Here is a 19,145-nt window from a genome sequence, read left to right as displayed (position 1 = left end):
AATGAAATTCCAGTGCTTGGTGAACTTTGCGTAGATATCAAATGTGGCGGAAAAGAAAGGGAAGTGGTAATCGTTGTCGTGGATGTCGAAAACTGTAACAATTTATTCGGTTTCGATTTATTTAAAGAATTCGGGTTTGAGATTCAGCAAATTTGTAACATTACTGAAAGTGAATCACACAGAATTAGCGAGTTGTGTAAGAAATATGGTGATATTTTTGAACCAGCTCTTGGCACAATAAAAAACATTAAGGTCAGTATTTTTTAAAGCCAAATGCGCATCCGAAATTTTACAAAAGCCGACAAATTCCATTTTCGTAAATGTCACTTTTCAAGAAAGAAGTCGATCGATTGACAAATGCGGGTATTTGGAAACCTGTGAAGTTTTCCCAGTGGGCTTCGCCTATTGTACTAGAGCCAAAAGCTGATGGTTCCAGAAGAATTTGTGGGGATTTTAAACAAGCAGTCAATGCGCAAATTGACATTGAACAATATCCTTTGCCCATACGCGAAAGTCTTTTCCATAAAATTAATTGCGGTCAACATTTTACAAAAATCGACCTTAAGGATGCGTATTTATAAATGGAACTCGACGATGAAGCAAAAACAAGAATGGTTGTTAACACTCCACTTGGGTTATTCCAATACCAACGTTTACCGTTTGGGATTGCAAGCGCTCCAGATATATTCCAAAGATATCTTGAGCAGTTACTTCATGGCGTAGAAGGTTGCGGAAATTATCTCGATGACATCATCATTTCCGCACCTACATTTCAACAACACATCAGCCGCCTAGAACAAGTACTTCGTATTTTGCAACAAAATGGTATCAGGTGCAAGCAAGAAAAATGTTTCTTTCTGCGAGATAAAATCGAATATCTCGGGCGTCAAATTAGTGCAAAAGGTATATTGCCAGATGAGTCAGGACTAAAAGCAGTAAAAAACCTGCAGCCGCCTAAAGATCTAAAGGAAGCAGAAGCATTCATGGGTAAGGTAAACTACTACCATAATTTTATACCTAATTTTTCGCAATTATCCGCGCCAATCAACATGCTGCGCCGAAAAAATGTAAAATTCACATGGGGTACAGAACAACAACAAGTATTTATAGCTCTTAAAACGCATATTCTCAATGCAGCGCAATTAGCACATTATCAAGAAGATTTACCGTTGGTTCTAGCTACAGATGCCTCCTCCTATGGCATAGGAGTCGTGCTCTTGCATACGTACGTTGAAGGGACAGAAAGGCCTATTGCTTTTGCATATAAAACTCTCGACATTCATCAACGACGATATAGTCAGATAGAGAAGGAAGGGCTAGCTATCGTTTTTGGAGTCAAGCGTTTCCATCAATATTTATACGGAAGAAGATTCACCTTGGTTACTGACCACAAACCTCTTGTTAGCATTTTTAATCCAATTCATCAGTTGCCGTCGGTGACGTCACATCGTTTACAGCGATGGGCTATTATACTAATGGCTTATCAGTATGATGTTCGGTATCGTAAAACTACTGAGCATGGAAATGCCGATGCTTTATCTCGTTTACCTGTTGGTGAAGATAAAACTTTTGATCATGAAGAATCCTGTTTCAACATCAATGAAATGACCCAATTCTTCGCCGAGTTTATTTTCTCGTTACAAACGGTTGGCCTGAAAAGCTAATGCCTCAAGATGCTGATCTTCGATCATTTTTCAATCATCGCTTTGCTTTAATATTAAACAACAATTTGCTTTGCCTCCAGACGGAGTACAACCGGGTTGTCATTCCAGCCTCCCTTAAGCAGAAAGTTCTTAAACTTCTTCATGATGGTCATTGGGGAGTATCGAGAATGAAACAGCTAGCTCGACAACATGTCTGGTGGACTAATATTGACAAAGACATCGCACAATTAACTGAAAATTGTGATGTGTGCAAAATTGCAAATCCTGTTCACGCACGTGAATACTTAAGCTGGCCTGAAGCTGATCGACCTTGGGAGAGAGTACATATCGACTTTGCTGGTCCATTTTGTAATTCAATGTGGCTAATTTGTGTCGACGCTTTCTCGCAATTTCCGTTCGTTGTACAACTATCTACAACAACAACGGTTGACACCATATCAGCATTGTCTTCTATATTTTCTCTGGAAGGTATACCAGAAACCATCGTAAGTGACAATGGTCCGCAATTTACAGCTGAAGCATTCAAACATTTTTGCTCAAAACTTGGCATCAAACATATAACAACAGCGCCGTTTCATCCAGCCTCAAACGGGTTAGCCGAACGATTCGTCAGATCTTTTAAAACTGCTGTTAAGAAAAACATTGACGATAGATTGTCTCTCAAATTCGCTGTATCAAAATACCTTGCAACATATCGTGCAATGCCGAATTCGGAGGGTAAATCACCTGCAGAACTTTTAGATGGAAGGCCTGTTCGTACCCTGTTGACTCAACTGTTTGAATCGCCTAGGAAGCACCTTGAAGCTTCGAAACGGAAAATGAAATTCAGTCTAAAGCAACCCGTCTTCGCTCGAAACTACGCAAGAGGGGAAAAATGGATAAAAGGAGTTATTGTGAAACAACTTGGTAAAATGGTTTACCGAGTGAACACATCTTTTGGTTACATCAAACGTCATGTTAATCAGCTTAAAACTAGAAGTAGCTCTGACCTCTCTTCACAACCAATTTTTGAATTCGCTCCAAATTTCATCAATGCCACACCGCCTTCATCTAGCCAATCAACATTAATGCCTAGTGAAGAACGTTCTACCGAAGTAGTTCAACTTCGAAAAAGTGGTCGTATTCGGAAGGATGTAAATCGATTTGAATCCGACGATTTCAGAAAAACTTAAACTTTGTCAAAAATTAAGGGCGGAGAAAGTGCTATAATCTAGTATGTTTTGCATTAGTGTAAACAATCTTAAATAATGAAATGTAAACAAAATTCAGTTAAATATAAACTGTCAATCGTGTCGGTTGTATTTACTTCAACAGCAATCCAAATGTTAACGATATGGAACATTAAGATACACTAGTAACAAAAAGAATCCTTGGATGTCTGAAAGTATCTGGGATAAAGTGCAACAGAGAACAAGTATGAAAATAAGTATACTTGCAGAAAATATAGCGAAAACCGATAAAGAAGTGTTAAAAGTAGAATTCATCGACATCACAAAAAGTATCAAAAAGTCGTGTAAATGCAATAACAAAAAAGAAAATGGATAGATGCGCAAGCCACGCAGGCGGAAATAGCAGCTGCAAACAGCGATATGAAAATACTTTATGCTATTATGAGAGGTCTGTCTGGTACAACAAACAAATCTGATAAACTCATAAAAGATAAACAAGGCAATGTACTTACCAACGCTGAGCAACAAATCAAGAAATGGACAGAACATTTCAAGAAAATCTTGAACAACCAAATAGGCTTTGGTGACTTGATGGTAAATGAAGAAAGTGAAAATCTGAGAAGAAGAAAATATGCCGGGGAGTTGGAATGAGAGCCTTCTGGCTAAAATTCCCAAGAAAGGTGACTCTTCCGACTGCAATAACTTTAGAGTGATTTGCTTGCTATCTATACCTAATAAAGTGTTCACAACAATTATCCTCGAGCGAATTTCTACAGCTACAGAAAAAATCTTAAGGGAAAATTAGCATGGCTTCCGCAGAAACAGATCATGTGTAGGTCTTATAAATACTCTCAGAATCATCTTTGAACAATGCAATGATTTTCGAGCACCCATCTATGGGTGCCGCAAATTTGTCTGGTATGTGTTGTTGTTACCCTTGTTTAGCATTAACCAAAAATTAGTAAACATACACTTGTTTCTTAAATCAATGCTTTATTGAGAGCCGTCGCTGCATCCACTGCCACCGATCGTCGACGTAGGTACTAGCGCTGCTGGCTAACGCTGGTGTTGCTGCTGCTTTCGTTGGTTAAATGTTGAAAATTTCAATTTTTTCTTTTGTTCTGTTTTACACCCAAAAGAAAACGAAATACAAATTCCGTACGCTTGAAACTCAGTATTATTGTTGTTGTTATTACGTATTTGCTGGTTAATGATTTGCTGTTGTTGTTTTGTTGATGATGTTCTACAACACACTTCGACATAGAGTGATTTGTTTAACATAATCACAATTACACTATGTGCATATGTGTGTACATGAATTTCGTACTTTCGTGAGGCAACTTAACAACTTTTGTTGGTATTAACCGTATCACGGAACTGTTCTTTTATAACAAGAGGCTCAGCTATGCTGTGATTCAGTTGATTAACATAATCGCAATTTCGCTATGTGCTTATGTGTGTACATGAATTTCGTACTTTTGTGAGGCAACCTAACAACTTATGTTGGTATTAACCGTATCACGGAACCATTCTTTTAAAACAAAAGGCTCAGCTATGCTATGGTTCAGTTGAAACCAACAGAATGATTACAACTATTCTCGAGTTATCTAATTACTGTAATTTTCAATGCAATCTGTGTCATTCATGAGTTGAGAATTTCTGTAAAATGTAATTCTAACACTCGATTTGATTCCAATAATTTTATTTGAACGCGTGTTTATTTCTTTTGGGTTTCGTAATTTTTTATTGTTTTACTCTTGTCTATCACCTTCCCGGAAACGCTTCAGGGTTTCGTTTAATTCAATTTATTTTGTAAAATTATTTAATTTAGTACATAATTCAATATAAAACATATTGATTAATTAATCCAAATATTTAAAACTAATCTTTAAGCACGCCGACAATTTATCGAACGAACTGATCAGAACACCGTTCACTCAATACTCCTCGACGCAGTCATTCCTTTTTCTTTTTGCACACTTTTTCTTCAAAAAAACCTCTCACTAAAAATAATTTTTTTCCACCAAATATTGCCATTCAAGTTTTATAAAATATTTATTGCCGGCGGATCCGACTTCAACGACACCCTATTGAGGGTGTATCCACAACAATGTTACGGAAAAGAGGCATGCTTACAAAAATCATAAATCGAACTGTCTCAGGAGTTCGACAAGGATGTATTCTGTCACCTATCCTATTCATTCTAACTGTAGACGAAATTCCAAACAAGGCCCTTAGAAATACCAGTGGTATTCAATGAGGCCTATTCGAGCATCTGTATGATTTAGATTTTGCTGATGACATTATTTTAATTAGCCATAGGGTTAGCGAACTACAAAATATGTAAGCTGAACCAAAAGTATGTATGATGGATATGGCGTGGCTCATCTGCGAGTATGCGGTGAGCAGATAGAATGTGTAAGCTCTTTTACGTTTTTGGAAAGTGTAGTAACAAACAAAAGCGGAGCGGACGAGGATGTTGCAACCCGTATAAAGAAGGCGCAAACAGTGTTTGGACAATTGTAGAATATATGGAAATCACGTCAACTTAACAGAAGAACGAAAAAGAGGTATTTTCAATTAAAATGTAAAAGCAGTCCTTCATTATGGCTGCGAAGCAAGGAAACATTCAAAATAGATAGAAAGGAATATACAAACATTTTTCAAGAACTGCCTGCGAAAAATCCTAGAAATATATATCAAATGCAGAACCAAAATAAAAGTGCGAAAATGAAAATAGATTCCACGACAAGCTTTGACATGGAACCCACAAAGCAGCAGATGCCCTAGTGCACCAGCTTTAACTTGGAGAAGAACAATTGAAAGAGAAATGGCAGAAGCGTACTACACATAGAACGATATATGCAGAGAACTCCCTAACAGAGTGCGATTTAAAAGAATCGTTGGCACTATGCACTACTAGGGGAAACGGATTGTTCAGCGTGAATACAAATTATTATATTACAGCATTATAGCTTATTAATATAAGTTTGTTATTGCCTAAATTCCCAGAATTATGAACTAAGGCAGAGGTAAAAAATACCCTATATAAAAATAGCAATCATTGTAACATATAATTATCCATATCTAATTATGATAATATATTTGTAAAGATAAAAGAAGAAAAAACCCTGGAGTGCTGGACTTCCCTCCTTTTTTTTAACCTTTTATGAAATGTAATTAAAAATAAAACAGTCCACTAAACTTAGCGATAACAGACAACATATTACTTTAACCTTGATACTAAAATTAATTAAGTTAGCTCTAAGGTAATTTTGTGTAAATACAGAACAATGTTCTTAATGAAATTAGTACTTTCCAAATGCTCACTCGATGTACTTTAATAATTTAATAGTACACGGACAGTAAGAAAAAATGAAAAAACCATAAGATGATTTGATTCATATGGTAATAACGCTGCATCCAAACGTTCACCAACTCTAAGGTGCCAATGATACCAATGTACTGGATTTCTTTATTATTCCATCTGGTTTCATAATTTTGACTTCACCTCTGAATTCATTTTTTTTTTTTGTTTTTAAATTTAATTTCTTATATTGCGATCTGTCAATTAGGAATAGACAAACAATATTTAAAAGTGACTAAATACTTTAAATTTTTGTGAGCTTGAAGGGACTGTGCTCAGTAGTACATCCGTCTGTTGGAGTCGGACACATTAAAGTTCCAGTTTGTTTGCGGCGGTATGTGAACGTTCTTTCGTCTGCTATCATTATACTCATAAAGTGGTTGGGATGATGTAACATAAGTTTTTTGTGTTTACTGGCTTGGTTTTTTATAACATCCTTAACTACGGGAATATTGAGATCGCGATGTATACATTCATTTTTTATATATCTAGGAGCATTTAAGATTAATCTAAGGGTTTTTGATTGAAAACGTTGGATAATCTCAATATTTGAAGATGCAGCAGTATTCCCAAGTTCAATGTCATATGTCCAGATTGGTTTGAGTATAGCTATGTAGATAAAAAGTTTACCGGTATGAAGTGAGCGTAAAGATACAAATGTTCCGACAGGGAACATTTGTTGTGAACGAGCCGTTATTTTTTTTTGTTTGTTTGCTATGACATGTGTGAAATATATTTAGTATACATTGAAGTCATTGAACAAACAACATCATATTTTTTCATCGTGTTAAAAATGTCGATTTTGTACCAGAAAGTGATGATTTGCGGAAAGCATTAATTTTTTGTTTTCATTTGAAGAAAAGTGGAGCAGAGTCGCATCGAATGCTTGTCGAGGCATATGGTGATCATGCTCTATCAGAAGCAACATGCAAAAGATAGTTTCAACGGTTCAGAAATAATGATTTTGATGTGAGAAATGAAGAACGTGGAAGACCGCCAAAAAAGTTTGAAGACGCCGAATTGCAAACGATATTGGATGGAGATGACACTTTGGGTCAAAAGCAAATGGCAGAAATGTTAAATGTTGCACAACAAACAATTTCTGACCGTTTAAAAGCTATGGGAAAGATCCAAAAGTGTGGAAAATGGGTGCCACATGAATTGAATGAAAGACAGATGGAAAACCGAAAAAACACTTGTGAAATTTTGCTTCAAAGACACGAAAGAGCCGTCAGTATCGGTTTTGCATCGGAATTGTTCTGGCGATGAAAATAATGGATTTCATTTTAAGAATCCTAAACGGAAAAAATCATGGGTTAATCCGGGACAACCATCAACATCGACTGCAAAACCAGATCGATTCGTCAAGAAGACAATGCTGTGTGTTTGGTGGGACCAGAAAGGTGTGGTATACCACGAGCTCCTAAAACCTGGTGAAACCGTCACTGCTGGTCGCTATGAACAACAAATGTTAAATATGAACCATGCATTGATCGATAAACGACCAGAATGGGCCAGAAGACACGGCAAGGTAATTCTGCTCCATGACAATGCACCTGCACACAAAGCAAAACGGGTTCAGGATGCAATCAAAATACTTGGCTGGGAGCTGCTACCCCATCCGCTGTATTCACCAGACTTGCCTCCTTCCGACTACCATTTGGTTTCATCGATGGGACACGCATTGGCTGAGCAGCACTTTGATTCCTACGAGGAGGTCGAAAATTGGGTGTCTGGTTGATTTGCTTTAAAAGACGAACAATTTTTTTGGCGTGGTATCCAATAATTGCCAGAAAGGTGGTCAAAATGTGTAGAAAGCAATGGCCAATACTTTGAATAAAATGTTTTTTTACTTTCCTATTAATAATTAGTGTTTTATTTTCACCAAAAAACGCTCATTTCATACCGGTACACCTAATATTTTCGACTGAGAGCTTTGAACTTTTGTTCAGTATAGAGCTCCCGCAGTCTGATGCCAAGTGCTTTTCTTTTTGTAAAAATATGATGCTTCCAAGTTAGTTTCGTGTGGCAATTTTTTCTTCTCAGTGTAAAGGTTATTTGTGAAGACTTAGACTCATTTGCTTTTATTCTCCAGGTTTTAAGCCACTGGGAAATGTCATCTAGCTCTCGCTGAAGTTTGTTGGATGCTAACTGGTGATTGTCGTCTCTAGCAATTATCACAGTATCATCAGCAAAAGTTCCAATGTCAGTACCAATGGTGGTAGGCAAGTCGTTAGTGAAGAGTAAGTATAACACAGGTACCAAGACACTGCCTTGTGGCACTCCAGCCTGAATTGGCTGCAATGTTGAAATTTCTTCCCCCCGTTTTACAACGAAATATTGTGATTCGATGAGGGATTTTAAGAAAATGTAGTGATGAGTTGGGTGCATCTTTTTAAGCTTAAACAATAGACCGTTATGCTAAACTTTATCAAATACCTGGGATATGTCCAGAAATACTGCTGTGCAGAACTCCCTTTTGTCAAATGCTGTATGTATAACATTAACCACTCTGTATACTTGCACTATTGTACTGCGCTTTTTTCTAAAACCAAAGCTGATGTTCCGGAATTAGTCTCCTTCTATTGACAATGGGCATTATTCTAGTAACGAATAAATTTTCCAACAACTTGGACATAATCGGTAGAAGACTAATTGGTCTAAATAACTTAACATCTTTAGCCGTTTTTCCAGGTTTAAGTACCATGCCACCTTAAATTGAGGAGGGATAAAGCCTTTTGTTATGATAGAATTAAAAATGTTTCGCAGTGAACTATTGCTTGATCCGGTAACTCCTTTAATATTTTTTGAAGTAATTAAGTCATAGCCGGGTGCTTTATTAATTTTTAGTTTTTCGATTTCGAATTTTGTGTCGAAAATCGAGAATTTTCGTATTGGTAGGTCCAGTTGGTGCGTTTGCTGTAATACCTCTCTAATCTCCTCAGTTATACTATTCGGGGCTTCGTCAATGTTTGGAATAAAAACTGTAGACAGATGGTCAGTAAATACTTTGCATTTTTCTATACCTGTTCGCATCCATTGCCCAAGTTCATTTTTTACTGGTGGGTTGTCAGTTGATGCCTTTTTTTTGATTGGTCGCCAGAGTGAGTAGTTGGTGGGAGTAGTTGCGTCTAGTCGTTGGAGATTTCTTTGTATTTCCAAATTTCTGGTTGTTTGTAGATGTTTTTTTTAGAATTTTGATCAGCACAGTGAAAAGTTTTTATCTTTTGGGGATTTGGTTTTTTACCAGCGCCTTCTCTAATAACGCTCTTTTGACTCTAATTAGTTCTTGAGTCGTACTACATAATGTTGTAGCAAATTTTTGCATGTTTGGAGGTGTGGATCTCCAGGCTGATTGTTGGATACTCCTTATAAGATTTTCAGTTGCAAGCGCAATTTCTTCGTCTGTTTTAAACGGCATTTTTACATCAAGTAATGACTTAAGTGTTTGCCTGAAGGCATCTCAATTGGTTAATTTGTTGTGCAGATAACATTTTTGAGCTTTAAGTTGTACATATATTCGATTTTATTCGTAATAAAACTGGAGAGTGATCTGATGAAAGATTCATAGTGTGGTAAAAGTCATAGCCTAGTACTTTGAAATAATGTTTTGAACTGAAGCGTGTTTCATATATTAGCATGATGTCTACTTTTTGATCTTTTAAGAAGACTTGTAGCTCTAACAGTATTTTGACAGATCATTCGCATTCCAGAGAACTATATTTAATTCACTGTCGGACATAATTTAGTTGTCAGCGTGACAAAAACATTTATCAACGTACTGATTTGTTCTAACATTTGCTTTACTACTATTAGAACTTCGCTTATTGTATCCGGAGATTTTGGAATAGAAATAGATTCAGGTGATTGTTCCACTAGCATGCTTGCATAACTTCTTTTGGGAGCTGTTGAGATAGAAGCTTTGTCTTTTCCTTCGTCAGTTTCATTGTTTGTATTTGATGATGGTTTGGGTCTTAGTGTTGGAAATTTCGCGGTGGTTATAGATCGAACAACCTTTATAACTTGCAGGATGGTATCCTTCGCATAAGACGCATTTGACTTCAGTACTTCTTCCTTGGATTGGACATTGAGAAGAATGATTTTTTGCACATTTGATGCACCTCAGATGTCTTCGACAATAACTTTTCGTGTGGCCATAGTATTGCCAGTTACTACACTGTGGAATGACCCGTTTAGGACGAGGAGCCTCAAACGTGACACGACTATGCATCAATTTCTTTATTCTGTAGATCTCCTTGTTATTTTGATGAGGTTCAAGTTCTACAATGAAGAGAGGAAGTGGTTTTTTCGATTCTCTGTGTTTCATATTGAACATGTTTAGAGCTTTATGGCCCATTTCCGCCAGAGCTGTTTTAATGTCCTCGGTGTTGACAGACGAATGCATGTTTCTCAAAATAGCTTTAAAATTTCGTTCATCTTTAGGCTTGTAGGTATAAAATTCAGTTTTTTTCGATTCGAGTTGTTTTACTATCGTAACATAAGACTCAGTGGTTTTCATTTGAATTGTTACTATTTCGTTGTTTTTTAGTTCAAAATTGTTTCCTACTTGTGAGGACAAAAGATTTATGGGAGGGTTTATGTTGTTCACCCTATCTACGAATATTGGTGGAGGTGTGGGCTCCTTTTTGGCATCTTGCATCACTTCTTCAGCTTCTTCTTCGTCTATTTGTAGTACTGAAAATCTATTTACAGAACGGCTTGGATTGTCTAGCCAATAACTATCTAATTTAGCTTGTTTTTTAGTTTGTTCAGCATTTTTTGAACAGCGAATTTCGGGACTTGAACGAGTTCTTTTGTGACTTTCTTTTTGAACTTTGTTTTTTTGTACTGAAGAGTTTACAAGAGAATTGCTTAATGGGAAGTGAGTATTTCCCTTCGATTGAGTATATTTCTGGAGAATTTTTTGACTGTTCTGCTCTTTGTGCACAGGTGTAGACAGCATAGCGCAAGATGATGTAGTAGGCATTTGGTTCTGTATAATGTTTGAAATATTACCGATCGAACTTACCGAGGTTGTTGGATGTAAAGGTAAGGCATGAGTAGAAGAAACAGATATCTGAGTTGATGTAGAACTCAAGCTGTGATTTATCGAGTTTGCAGTGCATACTGTTACGCTATTTGTAGTACATGTTAAAGTTGAGCAGGAATGCTCAGTTAGATTTGTTGGGGAGAATTCCAGCGTGAGCGTATTAGGTGAGCTTATCAGTGGGGTACGGCACTGTTCACTCCAAGAGTGAGGTACACTATTTAGTATTTGGTGTAAACAAGTGCCGTAATTTTTTTCAAATCAGTTCGAGTTCTTTTCGGTCTTTAGCTATTTTTGGCTTCGTTTTGCTAATGGACTTCGTTGAACACTCATTATTAGAAATTATTTTAGTTAATGATGGGTTTCGTTGAACTTATTTTGCTATGCACTGCAGCGTTCGCATAAATTTGTGTATCGCCCATGCAGCAGAAAAAGTGATTTTTATGTAGAAGTTATTTTAAGTTTTTAATTCTTTTGAAAACAATCGACTAAATTAATATGTTAATTAGCATAAAAATGTATCGTGATTCACATTCTAATTGGGTTAAATTGGATTTTAAATGCAAATAAGTATTCAAATATTAATATATATATTAAATAATTATTAAATAAATATTAAATAAATATTAAATAAATATTAAATAAATATTAAATATTACGTTCACAAAATAATACGTTTAAAATTTGGGATAATTATATTTTACGATTACATTTTGTGTTATTTGTTTTAGCGTTTTGCAACACTTGTTTTATTCATTATTTTTAAGTTTAGAAGCTTTTGTTTGCTGTCTCTATCAGAATTTCGTAATTTAAAACCGCTTGCTGTCAGTATTGTGTTAATTGACTCTGAGTTTCCAACAATGTTTTCAAACTACCTGCCCCTTGTAGACAAAGTTTGAGAGCAGAACCACCTAATGAATAATTTTGCATATTGTCATCAGTTAAAGCTTGCAAACAATTGGTTGCTTAATATTGTGCTCATCCAGTACCATATATTATTGTGTAGAGTTAAAAATATTTTATGTGTTGATTCGGTTCACATCTCCAAGCTTTAAGTATAGAATTTACATTTAATTTCCATCACCAACCACAACACTGCAACATATGGCACAACTACTAGTATTTTATCATGAAGATGGTCAAACTGACAAATAAATTCTCTAGGTGTCTGAAGTCAAAATTAATTTAACTAAATTTATTTATATATAATATTTTATTTATGTTTACTTACAAACACTCACCCTACAGCACACATGAAAATTGAAAACCAGCCTACTGGTGGACTGAAGATATCGCTCGCTTGAGAGGCGACTGCAACAGAGCAAGGCGCGTCGCTCAACGAAACCGTAACAGCGAAAATTGGCAACAATTTCACGACAACTAAGTAGAATGCCGCAAGGTCTTGAAGAAGGAGATTAAGGAGAGCAAGCAGCGTTCTTTCAGGGAATTATGTCAAAGTGCTGAAGCTGACCCCTGGGGCAACGTCTATAAGGTGGTAATGTGGTCGATTCGGGGCAATAGAGCACCTTAACCTATGGATCCGCTGGTAATTGACCATATAGTTACTACGCTGTTTCCTTCGACGGTCCCCGATCTCGCTTGCTTACAATACCGCAGGTCACAGTCAATGAGATAAATGATGCTATAAAGGCTCCTGGCCCAGACGGCATTCCTAATATTGCTGTCATTGCGGCAATTAAAGCTGATTCAAACGTATTCGCAAGCCTGTTTACCAAATGCCTGGAGGAAGGAGTTTTTTCAAGCCATTGGAAAAAGCAAGATCTGGTCCTGCTTCCTAAACCGGGAAAAGATCCGCAGGTTTCAACAGCATACTGACCAAGATGCTTGTTGGATGAACTCGGGAAAACCCTTGAATCTGTCATGGTCAACCGCTTGCACGAGTCTCTGGAAAGCAATGGAGGACTTGGTGAGCAGCAATTCGGAAGCAAGTCCACGCTTCACGCCATTGACGCAGTTGTCAAAATAGCCCGCGGGACCACTAGCGGTTATCGATGAAAAGGAGTTTGCAAAGAGTACTACGCGATGGTGACTTTAGATGTCAAAATGCCTTCAACACAGCTAATTGGTCGAAGATATCACAAGCACTAAACGGATTTGGGGTCTCATGGTACCTCAGAATAATGGTGTGCAACTACTTTAACGGTAGATGGCTTCAGGTCCAGACAGACGATGGAAGCTCCGTACTTGGTCCTGCTCCGCACTACAATTGGCGGTTCAAAAGACGGAAGCAGTGCTACTCAGTACTCGAAAAGACGAGAAATCTTCTCGTTTTCAAGCGGTGGTTTCGAAATTACCTCGAAGTCATCCCTGCGGTACCTGGGTGTTCTCATAGATACCAGGATTACTTTTAGAGACCATCTAAGGGCAGTAAATGAGAAGGCGGCTAAAGTCACTGTTGCCCTATTACGACTCATGGCGAATAACGCGGGTATACGAACCACCAAGCGTAAACTCCTGGCAAGAGTAACCAGCTCGGTAATATTGTATGCAGCTGTAATCCGTGCTTTTCGCTCTGTATCGGACGATGATGCATGTGTTATAGCAGGTATACAGCCGCTTGATCTTCTGGCCTAAGAACTTCGATAGATCTGGCACAGTAGATTGCCGAAGGAAGAGGCACGCAGCACTACCATGCTTACATGGCAGCAACGGTGGAATGACTCGATGAAAGGGAGGTGGACACACACCCTGATCCCAAATCTTAATGCATGGGTACACAGGACGCATGGTTAGGTGGATTTCCATCTTACTCAGATCATAACTGGACATGGAGTCTTAAAACAGTATCGTCATCGCTTTAAACACGAAGAAGATCCGTTTTGTCCCAACTGTGAAGAGGTCGTTGAGGATGCAAACCACGTTCTCGTCTTCATTTCACGTTTCAACGAAACCAGAGTAGAGATGAGAGAGGCTATTGACGAGCCCATCTGCTCGGAAATTTGATTTTGAAGATGATTAACTCGCCGGATATATGGCGAATGACACCGACCGCTGCTAAGAGGATCATGACTCAACTTAGAGCCATTAAACGGCTTCGTGCCAGCGAACCCGCCACAAGAGAGGTCTCACCTCAAGAAATAGGATAGTTACGAACTCTTACGACATGACTAACGATTTGAGCTGATGCTCAGGACGCCTTTCTGACGTAATACCTAACGGTAGTTCCATTAGGGACTCTCCGTCCGGACGGACATGTTTTTAGCGGATTAAAGTTTCGCATTGACTTAATATTTCGATGCTTTTGAGTCCTTGTTAGAAAAAAAAAACAAAAAAAAACCCATGAAAATTGTAGTAATAACATACATATTGTAACTGACATATAAATATATGAAATGAAAGTTAAAAGAAATTAAGTGGAGATTCAATAAAGAAAAAATACATACCATATTTTCTTTATAAATTTATAAAGGTATGTTTGTTAAATTTAGTAGATGTTGTCCATTTTTCTGCATCAAGGATGAGTGAGAAGGTCCACTTTCATTTATTCGAACTCGATCATTTGTGTGCAAGATCTGGATTGTTTGTCTTCTAGCGTCCTCTCTGCTAGTTCTGTCTTACCGCTTCTTTCGCAGCTCGATCGCGATCAGTGCGGTTAGCGACATGGACACCGGTGGCGCCTCCTGAAACTATTTTGTAGGCGCTATCTACACTAGGAGTACTTAAACGGTTCATGGGCTAGATGCAGGCTGCGAGCTTGAGACTGTTGCTAGAACTCTATTCTTGCTTGTCCAAATTTGCGTGGTGTTTATCATTATTATCAAGAAAGCCATGATTATTCTACTTACCTTTGCCTTTGTTGTCAAAAGATGTGCTCTTAAGTGAAGTCTTGTGTCCAAAATAACCCATAAGTATCTTAGGGAAGGTTATGACAATGCCTTCAAATTGGAATAAAATGATTTCTCTTTTCTTCCTCGTTGTCATAAGTACTGCCTCTGTTTTTTGTGTCGCAAGCTTAAAACCGAACGAACGACTCTGGCCACTGATTTAGAGCACCTAAATATTATTTCCACAATGGTCTTAGCGACCATCGCTACCGCCAAATTGTCCACATCGTCTATCAGACGGCTTCCTACAATCTTCCGAAATGTGGTGGGCGAGGAGGTATGAAGACAAAGTCAATTTCCTCTTGTGCAGCATATGACACCAGCTTGTCTTTCTGTATTTTGAACATTTGTTGCAGTTCTTTCAGCTCTCAGCAGGCTCCCACGAAATTTGTTGCATTGTCTCAGTAAATTCGCTCTGGCAGTCTTCTTCATCCCACGAACCTTTTAAGACACAGAATAAAACAATTAGAAGTTAAATCAGATACTAGTTCAAAATGTACAGCTTTAGACGTCAAGCAAACGAAAACGGCAATATATGTTTTAACTGGTGATCGACCACGTATTTTTAATGTTGTGTACATGGGACCACAAAAATCAACATCTGAAATTAAGAAAGGACGTGTTGCTGTATCTCGATTAATTGCCAAATTTTGCATTTTTTGAATCAGCAGTTTCGGTTTATAGCGAAAGCAATGTATGCAAGTTCTTACAGTTTTACTGCAAGCTGCTTTCGCGTTAACAAGCCATATGCTTTGCCGCAAAATTGACCCTAACAATTGTTTAAGTGTAGATACCTTAAGTAGATATTAATAAAATGGCAATTTTTTGGCATGAGAAGTGGAAACTTGGAATCATAGCTAATTGGGGCATTGAGCAACCGGCCTCCCACGCGTAATAGCCTTGTATCGTGCAGGAATGGAGTAAATTTCTGCATGCCTGGTTTTAACAGCTTTCTAACAGGAATGCATCTTTTTGAACCTGTTCTACGACTTTTAAGAAAGCGCTATTTAATTTTTTGACACTGGGGATTAGTGATATTTCTTGTTGGCATTTCTTAGCGCGGTTTATGAATCGGAGTATATACGCAACAAGTGCGTGAGCTTTATGTATGATGACTGAGCAGCGACCAGTTTCAAAATTGCGTTTGAGGGTTCTTCCGATACGATAAACACAGCTCTTGGTTTACTTGCTTCTAGAGATTCTTGCTCCAAAGTCAGTGTTGGCACTATTTTAATTGGCCATTTGACATCTTGTGACAGGTATTCAGGTCCAATTGGCCAAGTTGAACTGACTAGTTCAGTAACTTTACAGCCTTTGGATACTATGTCAGATGGATTGTGCTGTGGCTGGACGTGCCGCCACGTTATATTTGTTGACCATTCTTGTATCTCTGAAACCCTGTTCGCCACGAATGTTGAAAGTGTAGACGGATGCGTTTTGATCCAATGTAGTGTAATCGATGTATCGATCCAAAAAGTTACCTGGTCGATGTTGTGATGGAACATTAAACGGATTCTATTCCACAATTTGGAGAGCAAATATGCAGCGCATAACTCCAACCGAGGTAAAGATTTGGTTTTCAGTGGAGCAACTTTTGATTTAGCAGTAAGTAACTCACACTTGAAACCATTTGACATCTCATATCTTACATATAGACAGCAACCGTATGCTTGCACTGATGCATCAGCGAAACCATGAATTTGGCATATAACATTAAAATTTAAATTAACATATTTGTTAATTTAGCTGTTTTAAATCATTCTTAAAGGCCTGCCAAGCAGTGTCAAGACGCATGGATATGGATTCATCCCAGTCGAGTTTCTGTAACCACAGCACTTGCAATAAAATCTTTGCTTTCACAACAATTGGGCACAATAAGCCAAGAGGGTCGAATAGACCAGCTGATATTGATAAGATATTTCTTTTTGTTGCACGCAAATTTAGGTAGGTGTCGTCCATCTGAAACCTAAATACTTTTTTTGTGGTATGCCTAGTGTTTTTGTTGTGTCAATATCGGTTATATTTAATGATTTCTTCTGCTGTTTATTGTCTGATAGGTGGAGTGGTTTGAGAACCATTTAGTTAACTGGAATCCAGGTGTCTCCAGAATTTGTATGATTTGCCTTCGAATTATTTCGAGTTCATTAAATGAATCTGTACCTGTCAGCAAGTCATCAACATAGAAATCGGTTTCGAAAAACATTGAAACCAATTGGAAGCGTTGATTGATTAAGATCACTTAGATGGCGTAAACATCGAGTTGCTAAAAATGGTGCAGACGATGTTCCGTATGTTACAGTGTTCAATTGGTAAGTCTTCAATTCTTCGGTTGGGCTTTCCTTGCACAGAATGACTTGAAAGGCGCGATCTGCCTCGTCAATCAGAATTTGACTGTACATTTTAGTAATGTCTGCAGTTAATGCATATTTATGCGTACGGAAACGGAGTAACGTTGTGTATAATTCTTCTTGTATCGTCGGACCCACCAATGATATGTCGTTTAATGACAGTTGAGTTTATGTTCTCGAAGAAGCATCGAAGACTACACGAAGTTTTGTTGATGTACTTTGTGGTCCTAATACGCACTAATGTGGTATGAAGTAGTGGGGAGATAAAGAGAAGTTACGAGTTGATTAAGTCATGTGACCTAGATTCACATATTCTTTCATAAAATCCATATATATATCATGCAGAGCAGCATCTTTAGAAAGTCTGCGCTCTAGTGACAAGAATCTACGCTTAGCTGTCTCAAATGACAGCCCAAGATTGCTGAAATCAGACTTAAAAGGAAGTAAAACTTTGAATCGCCCCGATGGTAAGCGTTGCACTGACGACAAGAATTTATCCTCGCAAAGTTTGTGTTCAGGTGTGAGCGTGGCGGTTTGTGCACTACTGGGAATTTCTTCAAGTTCTCAAAATTTTTGCAACAATGAACTGACTACAGTGTCATCATCTTGTGAAACAGTTAAGGCATTAGCATGGAGTTCAATATTTCTGTTGCTTTGATATTACCCAGACACAGTCCAGCCGAGTTATGTTTTCTGCAGCGTGGGGAGATTCGGGCTTTGTTTTATTTGTCCGACTGATAGAAGTTCGAAAAACGTTTCAGCACCAAGAAGAAGATCAATTCTTTGTGACTTGTAGAAATATGGATCAGCAAGGACAATGTTTGCCGGAATCTTCCAACTGGCGGTAGAGATATTATGATTTGGTTGGTAGATGGATATTGTTCGCAATACCCAAAAATCAGCTGAGAATTCATGAGAATTGACTCGCGATCTCACAGTAGCATGCAACTTATGCTTTACTGTGGTATTTATCTTACCAATTCCAATTAAATTAAGGCATCCATCTTCCCTTCTTAACTGCAACAGTTGCGCAAGTTCCTCGGTCATGAAATTTGTTTGAGAACCAGAGTCAAGTAAGGCTCTGGTTGTTCGGTACTCTCCAGACTTACTCTTTATAATAACTAGTGCTGTAGCCTCCTGGTCGCAATTAGTAACACTATGATTTACAAATACGCGATCGGAATAAGAACTTACACTTGCGTGAGAGATGATTAGAGTGTATTTGTGCAGTAGTGTGTGATGTTGTCCCGCACACACTCTGCAGCGTGATGATTTACATGCTGAAACAGAATGTCCTTTTTTTAAACAGTTTATACATGCTGGAATTGCCTTGACTGCGTCAAATCGTTGTGACACAGGCAATTCAGCAAATGCTGTACACTTCGTTATCATGTGGTTATTAGACATACAATATAAGCATTTGGCATCATTGGATTGATTCAGGTTGTTGCAGACAAAAGAAGACTTAAAGTTACGTATCTCCCGTTTAACACCGGGTTTTTGGTCACACTCTGGCACTGATTTTTTATATTTTGTAGAATAGGTCTCGTCAGCCGATAGATGTTGAAACCTTTTATTAAGCGCTGCTTCACAGTCACTCCATAATGGCAAAGTGTTGTAATCCAGCTGTTCTTCCCATTTTTATTTTGTGACTGAATCCACCTTTTGCATGACTAAATGAATAAGAATTGCATTGGTGATATTC

The 19,145-nt window shown here is 37.9% G+C and overlaps 1 protein-coding gene across 1 annotated transcript; it reads left to right on the top strand.

Annotated features, from left to right (window-relative positions):
* The first annotated feature begins 1,831 nt into the window (after window positions 1–1,831).
* On the top strand, window positions 1,832–2,836 carry LOC119664440 (uncharacterized protein K02A2.6-like). Its single transcript, XM_038073930.1, has one exon. The coding sequence runs from the start codon at window positions 1,832–1,834 to the stop codon at window positions 2,834–2,836; it is 1,005 nt and encodes a 334-aa protein (XP_037929858.1).
* Window positions 2,837–19,145: the final 16,309 nt, after the last annotated feature.

The sequence above is a fragment of the Teleopsis dalmanni genome, chromosome 1 (genome assembly GCF_002237135.1).
Source record: "Teleopsis dalmanni isolate 2A chromosome 1, ASM223713v2, whole genome shotgun sequence".
Lineage (NCBI taxonomy): Eukaryota > Metazoa > Arthropoda > Insecta > Diptera > Diopsidae > Teleopsis > Teleopsis dalmanni.
The sequence above is the reverse complement of the archived record's forward strand: the minus strand, read 5'-3'. Positions and strand labels throughout refer to the sequence as shown.